Genomic DNA, 17,698 nt, shown 5'->3' with positions numbered 1-17,698 from the left:
TTGGCTATTACCTCTTTTATAAGGAAACAATAGAAATAATGGCTAGACACTTACTGAATAGAAGTAAAGTACTTAAGTTATGTACACAGAGTAGCCACTAGCCAAGATACAGATGGTCCCTGACTTATGATATTTTAACTTTACAATGTTGCAAAAGCAATATGCATAATAAATTGCATAAGACATTCAACACTTTATTATAAAACAGGCTTTGTGTTAGATGCTTTTGCCCAAAAGCATTTTGTAGGCTACTGTAAGTGTTCTGAGCATATATAAAGTTGGCTAGGCTAAGCTATAATGATCAGTAGGTTAGGTTAGGTGTATTAAATACATTTTCAACTTAAAGATACTTTCAACTTATGATGGGTGTATTGGGACAGAACCCCATTGTATGCTGAAGAGCATCTGTACATTTTATCCTCGAACTTAATAGGTAAGTCAGTAAATATGATGATCTTATTTTCAGTATTTACTCTATGAATGATAAACTTACCAGTGTTGAAAGACAGACCCACTGAAATTGCAACAGATCATTTATAAAACATCTACTTTTTTTGGATCAATGTACAGTAAGTCCTCACTTAACATCGCCAATATGTTCTTTGACTTTAAGTGAAACTGCACATAAAAATGAAACCAATTTGACCAGAGGCTAATTGTTATAAACAAGAGTTAAGTTCTTACTGTCGCATCAACGTTATAATGAAATTATGCTGAATGAAATGTCATCTGAGGACCTGCTGTATTGCTAAAATTCTTTCAGTGATTTTTTTGTCCTTCAACTTAATGATTACATATCCCTCCAAATTAATTTTAGGCATATAAAAATTATTAACAAATGTTGGCTTCCTTGCAAATATTCTGTCCTTATATAAAAAGTAATTAAAAACTGTACTGAATATACATCACTTCTGTAAAGTTTAATGAGTGAGAAACATTCAACCAACATGACTTTTCCTTGGAAAATCCTAAAAAACTATTTTATAAACAGTTACTTATTTTGAGAGAAGTTCCATTTATAAATAGCAGCCATGATTTTACTGCCTACAAAATTGCAGGCTGTCACATTTCACGAGTTTAGAATTCAAATGTTAAGATCAGATTTTTCAGTGTTAAAGAAACAAAGTCACACAAACAGATTGGTTAATTTTCCCATGCTAAGGAAACAGCTGACTTTCATGATCTTACTGTTCAGGCGGGTGCAACCATTGGATTTAAACAAATGGGTACTACAACATTTCCGGGTTTTTTTGTTTAATGAGGAAGCTATGTTAACATAGAGGAGGCAGGTGCAGGAGGACTTGACTAAGGCTCTTCTGTGGTCAAAGGGTATCTACTGTAAGCAATAAGCTATCATAGGATGTTAGTATTAGAGAGACTTTTAGGGTAAGAACCTGAGCAAATGTGCTATTCTGAGACTGAGTTATCTTTGCTCCTTATTCTACCTTAGTAAAGTAGTGTTTTCTGAGGCCTAGTTAACAAGTCTCAGAGTAAAGGGAGCAGATAAATATGTAAATCAGGGGTGCTGGACATGTTGCTTCTAACAAGTGATCAATGGCACTGAAATGGGAAGAAGGCGAGTATATATTAATAATGGATACCTTATGTTGGTCTTGGGAGATTGACTGCCTTCTGAGAGGACTCCTGAGCATATTCAAAGCCATCACTCCCAGGAACATTTGGCTGCCTGCACAAAGTGTGATCAAGACCAGTGGTTTCAAAATTCTAGTCCCAAGGTTTAGAACAAAGAAGGGTAACATTTGAATTAAGAGGAGTTAACACTTTGTTTCTTCCTAGGCAGGCTGAATGCTATCCAAACTTGCTACTTAGGAGCAAGCTGGCCTGAGTTCTGGGGCCATTTGATGAAAGAGAAGTCTGGGCACGGGACCAAAAATGAGGTGGAGAATCTGTGCCAGAAAGCAGCATTCACAGTTTCACCGAGGGAAGAGGGGTACAGTGGGAGTTTGTTTGTTTGTTTGTTTGTTTGTGGGCGAGTGGTGGTGGTGGTGGTTAGGAGACAGCTAATAGCAAGGCCAAATTCTAAGCCAGAGCTTATCATGGAGAACACTAACATGCTTGCAAGTTAACACGACTCCAGGTAGCTGCCATCCACTTAATTTGGTACACAACTCATGGGCTATACAGGCTGGATGCCCGCCCCACCCACAACTCCAGTTCCAGGATATAAGAAAACCTTTCTTTCATGTTTGGTCTCCCCCATCCCAAATCTCCCAATGACTCAAACTTTTAATTAGAAATGAAAAAGAAAACATTTAAACAGATTTTGGTGCATGCAGTCTTTCCAACCCGGGACTTGGGGCATGCACCCTGACCTATAGCTAGCTATACAGCTGTCTCTGGAGACTGAACCATCACTGTGACCCCATGTGGCTGCCTGGAGACCTGGAATTAAATACACGTGCTACTTAGAGAAGGGGCTCCATTTTATCACTGTGATGTTTATACTCCCAGCACAAGCCACAGGCAATAAGACTAGGAAACCTTTTGGATGGCCCTCCTTTCTTTTCCGGAGGAGCTCATCAATGTAGAATCTCCACAGCAATAAAAAGACACTTGATCTCAAGGAACATATAGCGTTTGTCAAGTCAAGTACCAGAGTGGCTAAAAGACATAATGTTCCCACTTCAGCAGCTATTAAGACACTTGAGTTGTTTGTTCCTGTCTTCTTAAGGCTGACTGGAGCCAATGAACAGATTGAAAGGAAAAATCAAAAACAAATCACAGAATAGGTGAAAAGTTTTAAAAAGAATTGTGTGGTGGTGACCAAACCCTGACTCTGGCAATGTAGTCAGAACCACCACTTTAAGCCCCCAGGGCAAGGAGGGTAGTGTATAGAAAAGCTTGCAAAACCTAGCACCAATTCTGCCTTATGAGGGCTCAAGTGTGCCTCTAAAGTAACAACCTATGCACTGACAAAAACGCCAGGAAAGCCAAACACTCTGCAGCTGTTTCCCCACAGCTCCTGGCAAACTTACAAGCACATATTTGCTCAGTTGTGAGCCTTGCCCACAGGCATCTCCCACCTCAGAGGCAGGGTGAGAAAACTGGACTGCATTTTCCCAAAAAAGGGAAGTTGAATCTCCTATAGGCAACACTCTCTATTTCTCCCACTCCCTAATTAAGCCAGCTTCGAAGGTCAAAAATAAGTATCTGGAGGTCAAAGCTCAACCCTATGGTTTACAAATCTTAACAGAAGTCATATAACCTACTTACCTGAATAAAACTCCAAATCATCAATCCCTGCCCTCCCTTCCCAGGGGAATAGATTTAAGTCCATTTCTTCTTTTTGCACCACAGTACATGGAAGAGAGTTAAAGAAGGTAGTGTAGGAGGGAGGGTCATCCTAGTTAATCATTAAAAAATAAAGATCTCTTTACATGTCATCTGAGGTGGTATAAAATTTTTTTCAATTCTCCTCAGTGTCTGCCTCCAAGGGCTCATCTTCTAAGCCAAAACTCAGCTTGTCAGCTAGCCCCTCAAACTGCTTGCCCAGATTGCCTGCAGAGTCCACGAACATATTAGGGATGTCTTTGCCAAAGTAAATCTTGCTGTTGGAAGCAATGGCCTTGAACTTCATAAGCTGTAGATATTCAGGGGTCAGCTTCAGCTGTTAAAAAAAAAAAAAAAAGTAAAGAAGACTTAGGTAGAGCCAGATTGAGAAAACTTTGGGTGGTACCCTTTTGCTTCTCACAAGGAGAGGGTCTCTGTCAGACACATATGTCCTCTCTACTTTTTTCTGGTCTCACTGTTACATTAGTAACAGGGTAACCACTTCGCTAAGAGAAAGCAATCTCAGATCTTTAAGGCCGGAGCTGCAATAGTTTTAGGAATTTTCATGTTCAACACAAAAATTACATTTCTATCAAGGCACTGCTAAGGAAAAGGGAAGTACCTGTCTCATACAGCACAGGAGTCATCACTTCTGGCCACGAGGGCCTTTGGGTATTGGTGGTCATCCAACACCCAGAACTCAAACACTATCAGCTTATACCCAAATATATCTTCTCTTTGCCAGAAGGCACTGGGGCTTTACCTTATTTGCTTCAGCAATTTTCATAGCAGTATAGCACTCAGCATCAGCTTTTGCCTTCTCCCGGGCCAGAAATGCAGCATCTGCGGGAGAGAATGCAGTGAACTGAACTGCAGAGGCTACCAGAACACTGGGTCTGGTCCCTGTAACTTTCCCCAATTGCCTCTATGACCTGGGGGAGATTGCTATTTTTACTCTGTGCTTTGGTTCCCTCATCTGTGAAATGGGGAAAAAGGCATTTTTTCCTGTTTCACCAGTTGTGACACTGAACCAAGATGAAAAAGTGCTTTGACAGCATCTCCCTGTGGTGGAGACTAGTTATGAGCAAGTCTGTTGCTGTGACTAACATCTCTGACGACATTACTGAGAAAAGCACTGCTGCCCAGAGGCATGTCTTGTTTCTACACACCTATCACTCTGTGTGTAGCTCCGAGACGGGAAAGGACTCCGTCTCAACCTCCACTCTCAGAGCTTTCCACCTCACCTCTCCTTTGCTACACAGCAAAAGCGAGATGCACAAGAAGGTTCTGAATACAGCCAGAGGCTGTATACCATAAACCAGTGGTCCCCAATCATTTTGGCAGGACTGGTGTTCCAATGAGAATCTAATGCTCAATGATCTGAGGTGGAGATGAGGCGGTGGTGCTAGCGCTGGGGAGCAGCTGCAAATGCAGATGAAACTTCGCTTGCTTGCCCCCTGTTGCTCACCTCTTGTTGTGTGGCCCGGTTCCTAACAGACCATGGACCGGTACCAGTTTACAGCCTGGGGCCTGGGGGCCCCTGCCATAAACAATAGTTCAGTCCCTCTCCAACTTTATTTCCCTTTTATGTCCATCGATCATTTCAAAAAGATTCTAATTAACAGTGGTTACACTGGCACAACTCTAAGAGAATTACAAGCCATGGTCCAGACTAACACCTGTTTGGATTAAGACCTATTTAAACTTCTACTATGCAAGCGATATACTTTCACACTCCACTGAGACTAGCTTTCTGTCAAGTTGATGCAAAATTTTTGATATTTACTTCCTTGTCTTGGGAATGAGGCCAGTCTCATGTGAGTAATATTTGTAGCAAAAATCCTGCAAAGAAAGGTCAGTCAGGTTGGTTCTTACTGCATCCCCTCAGCATGACCCTGGGTGGAAGGAGCCTGTAGTGTGGCTGGGATTCTGGTTGCATGCAGCTGACTTAACTGGTCTCAGGACCTAATGACACATATTAATAAGAAATAAATATGTGTTGTTTTGCTAAGAGCTCCCTAATGAGAAGCTGCTGATCTCACTGGGCCCCTGAAAAGCCTGACAGGCCCCATAGTGAATACAACTGGACACAGCACTTTGTAACCTGAAGCCGGGCCTTGAGGTCCCATTTTTGTCCTAGAATTTGCTTGATATAAAGCATTATATGAAGGAAAAGGTGGGTGGTGGGAATGAGGTGACAGCTGAGGGGCAGGGAACTGAAGGTGAATAATATTCAGAGGAGCCAGCAAAGGAACACTTCTCTCCAGCTCCAGTGTTGTTGGTGCTGAAAAGGCATCTTCTTCTTACCTAGCTTAATAGCTACAGGGCTCAGAGCTATGGTGTTTATGGACTTCTGAGGAGCAGGTAGGGCATGAGGGAAGGGGCTGATGTTTGGCCTGGCGTCCTAGTTTATTTCCAATGCCAGATATTGAACTCTAGGATGCAGGGACTGTGCGATTTTCTCTTTTCTGACACCTGACATAAGAGCGTCTGATGGCACGCAACTAACATTTGTTGAATAAATGAATGCCCTCTGAAGTGGAAAACTGATGGTAGCCTGACCCATGTCTATCCCAAAGTCAAAGCTTGAGAAAAAGTGATATTCCAAAGAAATCGTGACATCTTAGAACAGAGAATAAAAAGCAAACGAAGGGACTCTCCCACCCGCTTGCCATGAGGTGGGGTCTGAGGAAAACTCAGGCATTAATTTCACTTCTGCTCACCTTCAATTTCTGAAATCTTCTTTTCGGTCTCCTTCTCCATCACTTTCTGTCCATAGGTGATTTCTGCAACCTGAGCCACTTTTTCTGCCTCTATGTCATTGAAGTTGAAAAAGGGTTAGAGCTCTGATATTTCAAAAGTATGACTCAATTTCCCCTTTCACCTGACTTGAGCTCCTGATGCATGAGTGTGGGTAAGCTCAGAGAGCCACTGGCCCCAGAGAGCAGCCCTGACCAGCATAAATGGGCAGAGATGGAGTGTACTACTAAGCACAAACGACGATGTCAGCACAAGATAATAACTGGGGAGATGTAGGCCCAAAGGAAATGAATCATTTCTCCAATGAAAGCAAGGAATAGGCCCTAACCTCTCTCCTAAATCACAGGATATTTCTTTCAAAGGAATATTTAAGGAGTAAGGTATCCTCTAAAAAGTGTCCTTCTGCCACTTTAGTTAAGGAAGCAGTCAGGTTTGTTAATAGGTTAGTGTAGCGGTTAAGAACCAAGGTTCTGGGGCAGAGTCCCTGTATTTGAATTCCAGTTCCACCACTTACTTGCCATATAAGACTTTGGACATATTATCTAACCTCTGTGCTTTGGCTCAGTAAAGTGAGGTTAACAATAGTGCTTCCCTCACCTGCTGGTTGTGAGGAGTGAGGAAATTCACATATAAGTACTTAGAAAAGTACATGGCTCATAGTAAGTGCTCAATAAGTATTAGCCATTATCATTATGAATTAAGAATTAACAGGAAAGGCTCCTTTCATTTAAGAGATATGTGGAAACTCAAAACTCATTGCCCTTGATCACGATCTGACAATATATTTATAAGAAAGAAATATGTGCTGTTCAGCTTTGCTTCTGGGAGTATGACTGTCACCCCTATATGTGGAAAAGGCTTGGAGAACCATGTGGTCTAACAGTGCCTGAGGCTTCCTCAAATCTTCCCACCATCCCAGCCCTTCTGCCCTGAAAGGGGATCACAGAACCCCATTCCAACCAATGAGGGCCTTCTTCCGTTCTGTCTCAGCTTCCTTCTCCACCACCTTCTGTTTCTGGGCTGCAATGAGAAGCTTTGTCTTCTCACTTTCCCTGAAGTGGAGAAAAGTATGCAGTTGTGAGGCCATTGTGGAAAAACTTCAGAGAAACTTCACTGTCCTCTGGAGAAGCCAAACTCTGATTTCTTACTCTCTCCTAGGCCATTCTATGTCCCAGGTAAAAGCAGATCTGTTGCTGACAATAACATGGCTCTCCTTTTCCAAAATAACTCATTTGCAGGAACTAAAGCATAATTCATTTTAGTAAAATACACCTGCCTGCCTACTTAATCCTATTTCCCTCCTATCTTCTTTGGCATGAGCCATGAAGCACAAACAAGGCCCCCTGGCCCCTTTAAAAGCATCACTGCTCAAAAGGGCTGCTCTGTGGTTCTCAATCATAGTTACGGGGCCCAGATGATTGTCCTGACATGCCTGCTTCATCCTACAGTTTAATGGGCTATGACAAATACTCAAGAAGGGGAATAAAAGCCTGGCACGACTTCAGTTAACTCTGAGTGGGATGAAATGGGAAGTGGGAGAGAGTCGTGGTGATAACTCAGGCAGAGGATATACTCACATCAACTCGTAATTTCTGCGGATCGCCTCAGGTATATTGGGCTTTGTCACTCGCACGGCCTGGAGAAGGATAAAAATAGCACCTGATGGGATGGTGAGGGCGATGAGGAACCTAAGCAGCCCCCACTGGTTCTCGATCTTCCTGCACAGAAAGGGCATCCCTTGGAAGAGGGGATGCACCTTCATCAGGGGGACACTCCCACGGTGGCAATGCTTACTTGGATGACAAGCCCAGGGGCCATGGAAGTCAGGTCCTGTTGCAAAGCCAGTTTGAGATTTTCATCAATCTGATCTGGAATCGAGAAAGACAGTAAAAGGAGTTGTCACACTTTCTAGACAGGGCTGACGTAAGTACAGGGGGCAGAGTACAAACTAAAACATCAACTCAGGAATGATAGGCAAAGGTCTTCCCAAAGTAAAGTGCTTACCATAGCCTGGAAATCTAAAGATCCCCAGCAAGACTTTTGGAGCAACATGGCTACACAGTTCCTTTCCATAGGCTAGATGTGAGAGTATCCTTTTCCTGGGTCCTCAAGATAGAATCACCTAGGTTGTTGAAAATATCAACCTTGCCCAAAAGGGAATTGAGTTTTTTTTTTTTTTTTTTTAAAGAATAAACAACAATGCTAGCATACTTCTTGAGTCAGGTGGCAGCTTTTTCCCAGACAACAGGAGCAAAACAGAAGGCAGGAATGCAGTTTTCATGAAGAAGGAAGGTAGAATGGCTATGTCAGGTATGTTGAAAAGAGCTGAGCACATTAAATCTAGTAATTTTAGAAGTTTCTAAAAGAGCAACAAATTCTGACGTCAAGAAAAGCCCCAAGGAAGACTATTTCCATCAGGAACTCCATCAAATAACACAAGGGAAAAATAAAAATTTACAGTTCTGGAAATGAGCCCAAGTCTTTTGATGTGTTGTTTGCTTTGGTCCTGTTTCCTTTGTCTGGAAAGCACATGCGAGCTGTTTCACAGTCAAATGTAGGAAGGGCTACAACTGACCTCCCTTCCAGCTGTGATCCCAGGACAGCAGCACCAGGCTGCCTTCTCTGGCCTGGGCCTTCTCTTCCCTGCCCCCTGCCCATGAGATCCTCAATAAGATCCTAAAAGGACATCAAGAAAGAGAATCCAAGAAACCAGGCCAGGACAGGTAAATTTAAATCACCTCCCTATTGTCAGCTGCCATCTGCTATAAGTGGCCGTTCTTGGTCACCTGTGCCTAAATGGGAGCCTCTGAGAAACAGGAAGTATAACTCCTGCCTTTACAGATGTCCAAACTGGTGCTGTCCATGTCATTTCAGAGATGTGCTTTGGCTAGTTAATAATTAAAACAATGAACTTACTTAATTATTATGCTTTGATGGTTAGGGTATAAAATAGTGCTTTCTTCAACTGTCATATCATTAAGCAAGAGGTTTTAATGGTTCCATATATTGGATATACTCTCAAAAGCTTCTCAGCAGTGAGGGAGAAATTCTCATAAAGGCAGTGCCTCACACTTGATATGGGTTTAACAATTTGACTAGAGATAAACATCATATTTCATATTTTCCATTTTAAATAGGAAACTCACCAAGCTTTAAGTGAGATGGCTTGTACCTGCTTTGAGTTCATAATAACACACTCATTTATTAGACCAAATTATATCTGACTCAAGGTAGAAACCTGTGGCCCTAGGCTAATAACTTTCTAGGAAAATTTGGAAGAAATATTTTACAAAGTAGTTTCTCACCAAAGTAATACTGGCAATAAGTCATTTATATGTTACAATTACGCTGATCAATGCTGATTAAGTTATATCACTAAGTGTACACAAAAAGGTTCTTCAGATGAACTTCTGAACAAGTATTAGATAATATTTTTATAAAATGTGCAAAGAGGAGGCATCAGAGTAAGCAGTGATGAGAATTATGCAGTTATGTTGAAAGTCAGGGCTAGGAATCCTTAGAGGAGGGAACTAGAGAAAACCCTTTGACATTTTAGAAATAGGATTAGAGATTCAAGTTTCTCCTTTAAGGAAGCAAATACTTTCTAAGCAAAATGGTGCTTGTTCGCAAGAATGAACTTTAAAAAGGAAAAAATTTCAAACAAATACATTTTCTCAGCTCCTCTGTACAAGAAGCTATAATTTACTAAGCTATTAAGTTTATCTTTAAGACAGTAAGAAGTTTTCTAATGCAAAATTATTTCACCTTTTAATTTTCTTTTCACGGAAATTAGAGATCTTTTGTCTTTTGTTGTTTCAAATGTGTTGAAATGTTCATTTAATGGCACAAGTTCTAAAACAATGGCTAGAGAGAAAACTAATATTTTATAAAAGTCTATCAGTTTGAGGTAAAAAAAAATCAATAGAAAATTTATCACAATTTTCTTAAAAGCACACTGAACCCAAACTCAGTAAAATAAATCTAAACCCTATAGAGTGAATTTAGATTTATTTTCTCCAGCAGAAAAATTAAAAGTGATCTGACAATTCCCCAAATCTGAAACATGGTGCAGAGGTTTTTTGTTTAATTAAGATCACGTGTAATGTCAATGATTCCTCCTGCCTACTTGAAAAAATGTTCTCAATCAGGGTCTTTTTAATGAAGATACCTGGGAAATATTACTGTCTAGTCTTAGTATCAAGAACACTTATGCTATGGGTTGAAAAATCCATTTACTTTTAGCACTGGCTACTAGAAAACTTCTAGCAGCAAGTTTAAATAAGAATATTCTACCACAAAAGAATTGTAACATTGCTGAAATGTTTCTTTCTTTTGCTGCTGAAGTTAGGCTATGTTTACTTTGACCAGGTAAACAAGATGAGAAGTGTCTACTTAAGCACATGGATCCTTTCTGTTTTAAGCTTTTTCCTATTAATCTCTATAGATATAGGGTAAACAAACAACAAACAAAAAACCATAAAGGTTCTAGGAACTATAAGTAGCTATGGTCCTGGTCTCAGTTCTAGAATTAAATGTGACGTAATATTCTCATCACCCTCTCCTGGGAGCCCTTCATTCAGTGTGATGTAGTGGGAAATATACAAAGTAAGAACCAGGAGAGGGAAGGTCTAGCTTCAGCTACTACAAACCATCTCTATGACTTTTTCTCTTTGCACTTCAGTACTCTTATCTTAAAATGAGGATGTTGGGCTGGATAATCTCTAAGGCTCTTTTAGAACTGAGATTGTCTTCAGTACAGAATGATGTTTTAGGGACCATGGAAACACATTTCCATTCCAGTCCTCTGATTCAGGCCAGAAGTCCTGTATGTAGTCCACTGTTACTCCTGTGCCCAAAGGTCAACTACTCTCATGACCTTTCCTTGTCATCGGTATTTTCTAGGAATGCCCTTTGTGAGCACTGGCTTCTTTAACACCTCCTATCTATCAGTACGCATCCTACTCTGTGGGTAGCTCAGAAGCAGGCAGTGCAAAGGAGCAGGGCTGCTAAGGCAGGCTATGATCAGAAGAGGCTTTCTTACCAAAGAGCTCTATGTAGACCTCTTGAAGCGTATGCACACTGCAAAACTGGTTCAGTTCATGGTGGATCTTGTTGAAGATGAGAGCCTTATCATAGTCGGCAGTATAGTTCTTCACTATATCATACACTGGGAGGGAAGGAGAAATTTCAGATTAGGAAAAAGAAGGACTCAAAACTTCCTCAGACAGTAGTTTTCCCTTCCTGAGGTACTGCAGCAGACACTGGGGTGGTATGCTGGGGAAAGTACGCTGAGTACTTTCAGGGTAAACTGGAAAAACATACCTGCGTTTGGGACCAGGAAGTTGACCACTTCAATTCTGTCAAAGTAGATCATCACACCACCGCTATTAGAGGAAGAATGGACAAACAAGTCATTAATGAGCTCTGGAATAGTGCAGTCTCCTAGGTGATGGAATAAGATGTGCGACTTATCAGAAAAGGAAAACAGTTTATGAGAGCTCAGAAGGCATATTAGATCTCCAAATAGATCTTCAGAGCTTATAGCAAGAATACACTCTCCCGAGTCAGCACACTTCCTAAAAATAATTCTGCCAAGAAAAAAGTGAAACTTTTGAGATGCCAGTAAGAAAAGAATAGTTCATATCTTTTGAATCCAAAATGCCTTTTGATTAAAGGAACCAATTGAAAGGAAAAGACTAAATAAAGTTGAGGAGTTCTCAGAACTTAAAAGGTCACTGGAATTTTATGGTCACCGTTTCTCACTTCCCTTTCATGACAGTTCAGCATAGTTCAGCACTTTCCTGTTCCCCTAGTCATTTTTTAAAAATCTGAAACATACAGAAAAGTTGAAAGACTAGCAGAACACTCATATACCACTGCTGAAATTTAACAACTGTTCACATTTTACCTTATTGACTGATCTACTTTTTTTGCTGAACATTTCAAAGTTATAGTCATGATACTTTACCCCTTAATATTTTAGCGAACATCACCCAAAAATAACGACTTTCTCTTACACAGTCACAAAACCATTCCCAAACCTAAGAAAATCAACAATAATTCCTTAATATTATCTAATATCCAATGATTCAAATTTCCACGGTGATTCTTATTAGACTGAATTATGTGCCTCCAAGATCCATATGTTGAAACTCTAACGCCCAATGTGACTATATTTGAAGACAGGGCCTTTGAGGAGGTAATTAAGGCTAAATGAGGTCATAAGGGTGGGGCCCTAATCCAATTGGATTGGTAAAGGAAAGGAAGAAAGGACACCAGAGATCTTGTTCTCCTGTACCTGTGTATAGAGGAAAGGCCCTGTGAGGACACAGCCAGGTAGCCACCTTCCAGCCAGGAAGAGAGGCTTCCAGAAACCAACCCTGCTAGTACCTCGATCTTGGACTTTGAGCTTCTACAACTGTGAGAAAATAAATTCCTGTTGTTTAAGCCACCGAGTCTGTGGTATTCTGTTATGGCAGCCCAAGCTGATTAATACAGTTCCATCATGTCTTTTACAGCTGTTATTTTTGGACCAGGTTCTAATCAAGGCTCACCATTATATCTGTTTATGATTTTTAGGTTTCCTTTTCAACCCAATGCCCCTCCAAATACAACTTTGTGCTGAGAATCAGGCCAGTTATCCTGCGGGAGGTCCCAATTTGGGATCTGTCTGAATGTTTCTCTGAGGTGTTGTTTACTTTGTTACTCTATCCCAGATTAGACCTTCTTTACTTTTCAGCAGGACCAATTATAGTGGTGTCATCTTTAGAATTCGAATTCCTGCCCCTAAGTCTTCCCCCACCATTAAGATATTCCCCATAGTTAGTTATGTTAAAGTTATATTTTCCTTTATCAAGTCATTTATTTAAAAGCCTTTAGAGGATCCTCACTTCTAACAGAAAAAGCCTAAACTTCTTATCATGACAGTCAAGGCCCTCTCAAACTTGTCTACCTTCTGTAATTTTTCTCTGCATTCTACCACTTAGTTGAATCAGAACAAAGGGCAGGGAACTTGGTAAAATCAAGAAGGGGTGCCTCTCTTTTCACTATCTCTTACTGCAGCCAGCCAGATAGTCCTTCCTCTTATTTGGGTTTAATAGCTTTATTCCAAGCACCTTACCTAGTCCCACAAGGTACATTCTTCACCTCATCTGTCTGCAGCGTGGTCTGGAAATATAAGAGACATAAAATTCTGTAAGATGGGCAGTGACCAACAAAGAAACTTATTTTTGGAATCCCAAATGGCCTTGTCCTTGAATACCTATTTGGGTTGAGCTTCGTCTTCGCTAAACACGAATACCTCACTGAATCCTTCTGACTTATAGAGTGTGAGACTTCCAAGCAAAGTTCCTACCCAGCTTCATTGTAAGTGAACCACCAAATGAATTAGCTGGGTAATAATGGTTCAGTGAAAAAGACCCTGGACTAGGAGTCCTAAGACTTCTATTTACTGTCCTTGAAATAGCAGATTCTTTACTTAACCTATCTCAGCCTATAAGACCTGCTCAGCTCATTCTCAGGATTACTATGAAACTCAAATGAGATAATATGCATGAATGCACTTTGAAAACCATAAAGCAGAGTACATGGTAGAAGAAATTTATAAGAAAAAAGCTGATGAGGAATCCCAGGATATTTGACATACTTCAAAGATGGATAGTCTAACTTAGGTAGGTTTTAGCTTTGTCATAATTAATCCTACTCCTATTTTATTTGTAATTTTTCTTCACCAAGTTCAACTTCCCTTTTCCCCACCCCTAAAATTATGTTCACATCTCTGAAGTTCAAACAAGAACCAGCAAAATGACCATGTTTTATTTCCATCTATTTTGGTAGCCTGAAATTTAAAACACACAGACACATACACCCTACTTTTCCTTCTGTACATTCACAACAGATTCTTCTCTAGATTTGTCTTGAAGTGAAGAAATAATTCCCAGCTGAGGTTGATGGGCCAAGGCAAGGACTCCATTTAACTATTTCAACAATCAAGTAAAGCTCCAGAGTAAATGGTCCAGAGCCTCATTCTACACACACACACACACACACACACACACTTATTCTTAAATGATTCCTTGAAAAGGCATTATACTCATCCAATTGCTAAATAATTCCAAATCATGCATTAGTCAACACTCCAAATCTGCAGTCATCCAGCCATACCACATAAGCCAAGTATACCTGCACAGACTTATATGATGTGATGAAAGGGAGCATGAGATGGAAACCAGGGCCGCTGGTGGAAGTCAGCAGGGCACCGCCTCTGCAGAGGAGGAAGAGAGAGGCAGGTTCAATTTAGCAAGAGGTACCTATTACATTAATATTGAGTGGGCCAACTTTCCTTTCAGCCCCATAAATGTTTAGTATAGAGTGACAAGTGCCAGAGCCACGTCTATAGATCCCTTTCTTCCTCCTGGCTAGACCCTAATATTCTAGGAAACCTAATGGTAAAACATAAAACCATTATTCATGCTTTTGCAGCAAAAAAAGTTCAGCACACAGTTAAGTGAAATAAAGGAAGCAAAATTCCTGGCTATACTTGAGAGGAAGTCTGTTTTACTTTGTTATATCCGTTGAGCTTGTGGCAACCCATTTAGGCAGTTAAATCCAGGAACACAGTTATCTATGAACTGCACTAATGTTGGAATCCAGGGACATCAACAACCAAAAGAATAATTGAAAGCACACTTTATAAATCATTTAAATATGTTTTTGGCAATAGAGTTACCTTTTTAATCAAGTTATATGTATATAATAATGAAATTAAAGGTCTTTTTGGGGGACATATAAGCAGATGGTAGGGAGAAATAATTAAAGGGGAGAGGAAAACCCAAACAGACTTTCAGAACTTACTAGAAAGCAATCCAGAAATAAGCATCACAGGGTACATGTAAGAAGGGGTCATAAAGACTTACAGCAAAAAACCTGGTTATGGAGTTTACTAAAAGGAAAGTAATCTGAGATTTTTAAGAGCTTCTTTGGTTTACATTGTGAAGTAAAAGATACATTTAAAAAAGCAATAAAATAAACAATGACATAATAGGCTCCTTTATTGTAAGAACCACTATTCCAGGGCTTGCCTTGATTGATATAAATCAATCAGCAGGCTCTTTCATTTTTTCTGAAATGCTAATTTTAAAGAGTAGGTCCAAATTTGCAGAGCAGGCTATCTTAAGTTGCCATCAAAAACTGGTATCCATCAGAGGTAACCTTGTGGCACCAAGATGCCCAAAGGGATGTAGGAGAAAGTGTTTCACAGATGATTTGGTTTCCTTTAGGTTTTGTCTCTAAATCACCATCAATGGCATCAACTTAGGCTACTAAATTTTACATTTACATTTATATATGTGTATACACACACAGTTCATATATGTACTCCCCTCCCCACGGTAACTGACACAAGAGCACAATCTAAAAGACTCCCAGATTTAACAAAACATAAAAATAACTATTTAGCAGAACCTGCTAGACAGTGGTGACTAAGAAAGAGTCGTTTAACAGGAAATTGCAAGCTTCTCCCTGTCTCTGCCTTACCTGTAATATACCCCAATATGTCCCTCTTCTATCTTGTGCACAGCTGAGAAGAGAGATGCACAAAAGAAACCGGCAGCCACAGCCACAACTGCTCCCAACTGAGCCATCAGTGAAGCTTTATCCTAGGGAAAAAGATATGGGAAAACGTGTATGGTTTGCCCTGCAGGAGACAAGTTATGACAGGAGAGTACCTCATCAAACTGAGTTCCCTGTAGTGGCTCATAACCAGCCTGTTGGTAGTATGAACACAAGGCTAGATCTACAACTCTCTTCATCTTTGCTCTCAGTAAACGGTCCCATTCCTTAACTGTGGAATTCCGTTATCCACCTCATTGGAGAAGCAGTGGTTCTGGATACAGTTCTGGACACAGCCACGACCCAAGGGAGAATCAATGTTAATTGGGCAGTGTTCAGTACATAGCTTTTTCTGTGAACATGAATGTGCCATCACTGGAGCCACTCATACTAGTAAAAGGAAGAGAGGCAGCTGCAGTGTGTTGGCCCAAATTACAGGGGAAGTCAAATGACAGGCAGTTGTGGCATGTAATTCTGGTCAAAGCCTCCCAGTCCTAATTGCCTGCCACTTCAAAGGAAACCATTATTTACTCCTTTCAGATGCTAGAGCGACAGCGACAGCATCAGAGTCTAAGGTAGGATTCTCCGCCTTCTGTCTGCCCACCTTCCCAGTTATTCCTTTGGCCCTATAAGGGAGAGGGCTCTGAATAAGACTGAAGCCACACTCCCTCCCATATACCCGACTGGTACTTTGCACCTGACAGGTCCCCAAGCCCATAGTTAGAGGAGAAAGGGGGTTCCCCAGACTGCAAAGACTCTGGACTCCTGGGTCTGCGTTCGGGCACCAGGATGAGAAACAGTTGGCTTCTACGAACTCATTTCTTGAATACTGAATGCTCTGCAAAAAGTAGGATTACACAGCAAAGTTCACAGTCAGGCGTGCCTGGGCCAACCCGCGCAAGGCGTGCATTCTGCCTCCTGGGTCCAATAGAAGTCGGGCGCAGACATCTTCGAGACGCTTATTTTACTGTGGCGGCCTCCAGCAACCGATTTGCAGCCACGTCCTTTTTGCAAATGCCCTTCCCTTCCGAGATCACTCCCGCCCCACCTCGGGCCCCTTCCCTGTCCTCTTCTGAGAGGTTACGCGTTCCAAGCGCCCTAAGTAGGGGCTGGGGCTCCAAGAGCCTTAGCGCGATCCCGCCTGGGTGATTGCGGGTAGGGACGGGACAGAGACGGATTGCTTTCTTGCTCCAGAGGAAGAAGAGGCTGCTGGGGCGGGGGCCGAGGAGAATCGCTGATCAGCTCGGCGGAGGCCGCAGCTAGGCCCAGTGCGCTCACTAAGGGGCGGGGGCCGCGTACCAGGCTGTCCCTCCAGGCGCGCCGTACTCGTCCGAACCCCAGTGCAACCGCAGAAACCGCCACACCCCTCAGCCCGCCACTTCCTTCCGGGCCCGTCGCTTCGATGACGCCATTAGTTCACGCGAGAAGATCACACCCCCTTCCCTCCCTACTTCATCAGCCCCGCCCCCGCGTCCTGAAAGGTCACTGTGCGCGGTTGGCCGCCAGGGGGTGCCCGGGACAAGGTCCGGGCTGTCAGAGACCCGGGTCTAGGATTTCAGGGGTGGGGGTGGTGCGGAGCGCCTGGGGAATGACCCCGGAGAGGACGCGAGTGGCTGCGGGTGGTGAGCTTGTCACTTTCTGAGGTTTTGACTTTGGAGATTACTCCAGATTCCCCTCCACGTTGTCAGGCCTATTTGTTTTTTTCTTCGGAGCAGATACCAGCTATTCGCAATCATTCTCTGCTCTCCGCTTCTCTATAGCACCTTTGAATGAAACACATCTTTAAAAGTGCAAATTAGCACCATTACGTCGCTAATCAACAGTCCCTGCTTTGAATCACCCTCTTTTTCTAGGAGCTTTGGCCTTTGAGGTCCCCACAGCATCATAAAGTAGATTAAGAAGGATTATTATTCCATTTTTAGTGAACAAAATCTAAATTCAGTGAGGTGTGAGGGTAACAATGGATGAAAGCCTCCCCGGTGCTTCCTTAATGTCAGGAGCTTAACTGTCTTTGTAACTTCTGCCATAGATCACCTGG

General features: G+C 41.8%; 1 protein-coding gene across 3 annotated transcripts; it reads right to left on the bottom strand.

Moving 5' to 3' along the window:
* Positions 1-17,050, bottom strand: ERLIN2 (ER lipid raft associated 2). 3 transcript variants are annotated; one of them, XM_016155234.2, is made up of 12 exons: positions 16,960-17,050; positions 15,586-15,707; positions 14,233-14,314; positions 13,172-13,218; positions 11,374-11,435; positions 11,093-11,218; positions 7,846-7,919; positions 7,629-7,687; positions 7,012-7,103; positions 6,015-6,104; positions 4,055-4,134; positions 1-3,628 (listed from the first exon to the last, which is right to left on the bottom strand). In XM_016155234.2, the coding sequence occupies exons 2-12, from the start codon at positions 15,690-15,692 to the stop codon at positions 3,428-3,430; spliced, it is 1,020 nt and encodes a 339-aa protein (XP_016010720.1). In that variant the 5' UTR covers positions 15,693-15,707; positions 16,960-17,050; the 3' UTR covers positions 1-3,427. The 3 variants fall into 3 exon arrangements, with proteins under 3 accessions (XP_016010720.1, XP_016010721.1, XP_016010719.1); XM_016155235.2 differs by lacking the exon at positions 16,960-17,050 and adding an exon at positions 16,518-16,947; XM_016155233.2 differs by lacking the exon at positions 16,960-17,050 and adding an exon at positions 16,544-16,947.
* Positions 17,051-17,698: the final 648 nt, after the last annotated feature.

Source organism: Rousettus aegyptiacus, unplaced genomic scaffold (assembly GCF_014176215.1).
Source record: "Rousettus aegyptiacus isolate mRouAeg1 unplaced genomic scaffold, mRouAeg1.p scaffold_m13_p_11, whole genome shotgun sequence".
Classification (NCBI taxonomy): Eukaryota; Metazoa; Chordata; class Mammalia; order Chiroptera; family Pteropodidae; genus Rousettus; species Rousettus aegyptiacus.
Note: the sequence above shows the minus strand (reverse complement) of the source record. Positions and strands in the feature narration are given on the sequence as shown.

What these genes read in the sequence shown, in the direction of transcription:
- ERLIN2 (XM_016155233.2), bottom strand. Translation starts at nt 16,570, where the DNA reads ATGCACGCCTTGCGCGGGTTGGCCCAG. An exon ending in CCTTGCGCGGGTTGGCCCAG is followed by an intron (nt 15,708 to 16,543) that starts GCACGCCTGACT and finishes CTTTTTCCCTAG; the next exon opens with GATAAAGCTTCACTGATGGC. An exon ending in CATCATATAAGTCTGTGCAG is followed by an intron (nt 13,219 to 14,232) that starts GTATACTTGGCT and finishes TTATATTTCCAG; the next exon opens with ACCACGCTGCAGACAGATGA.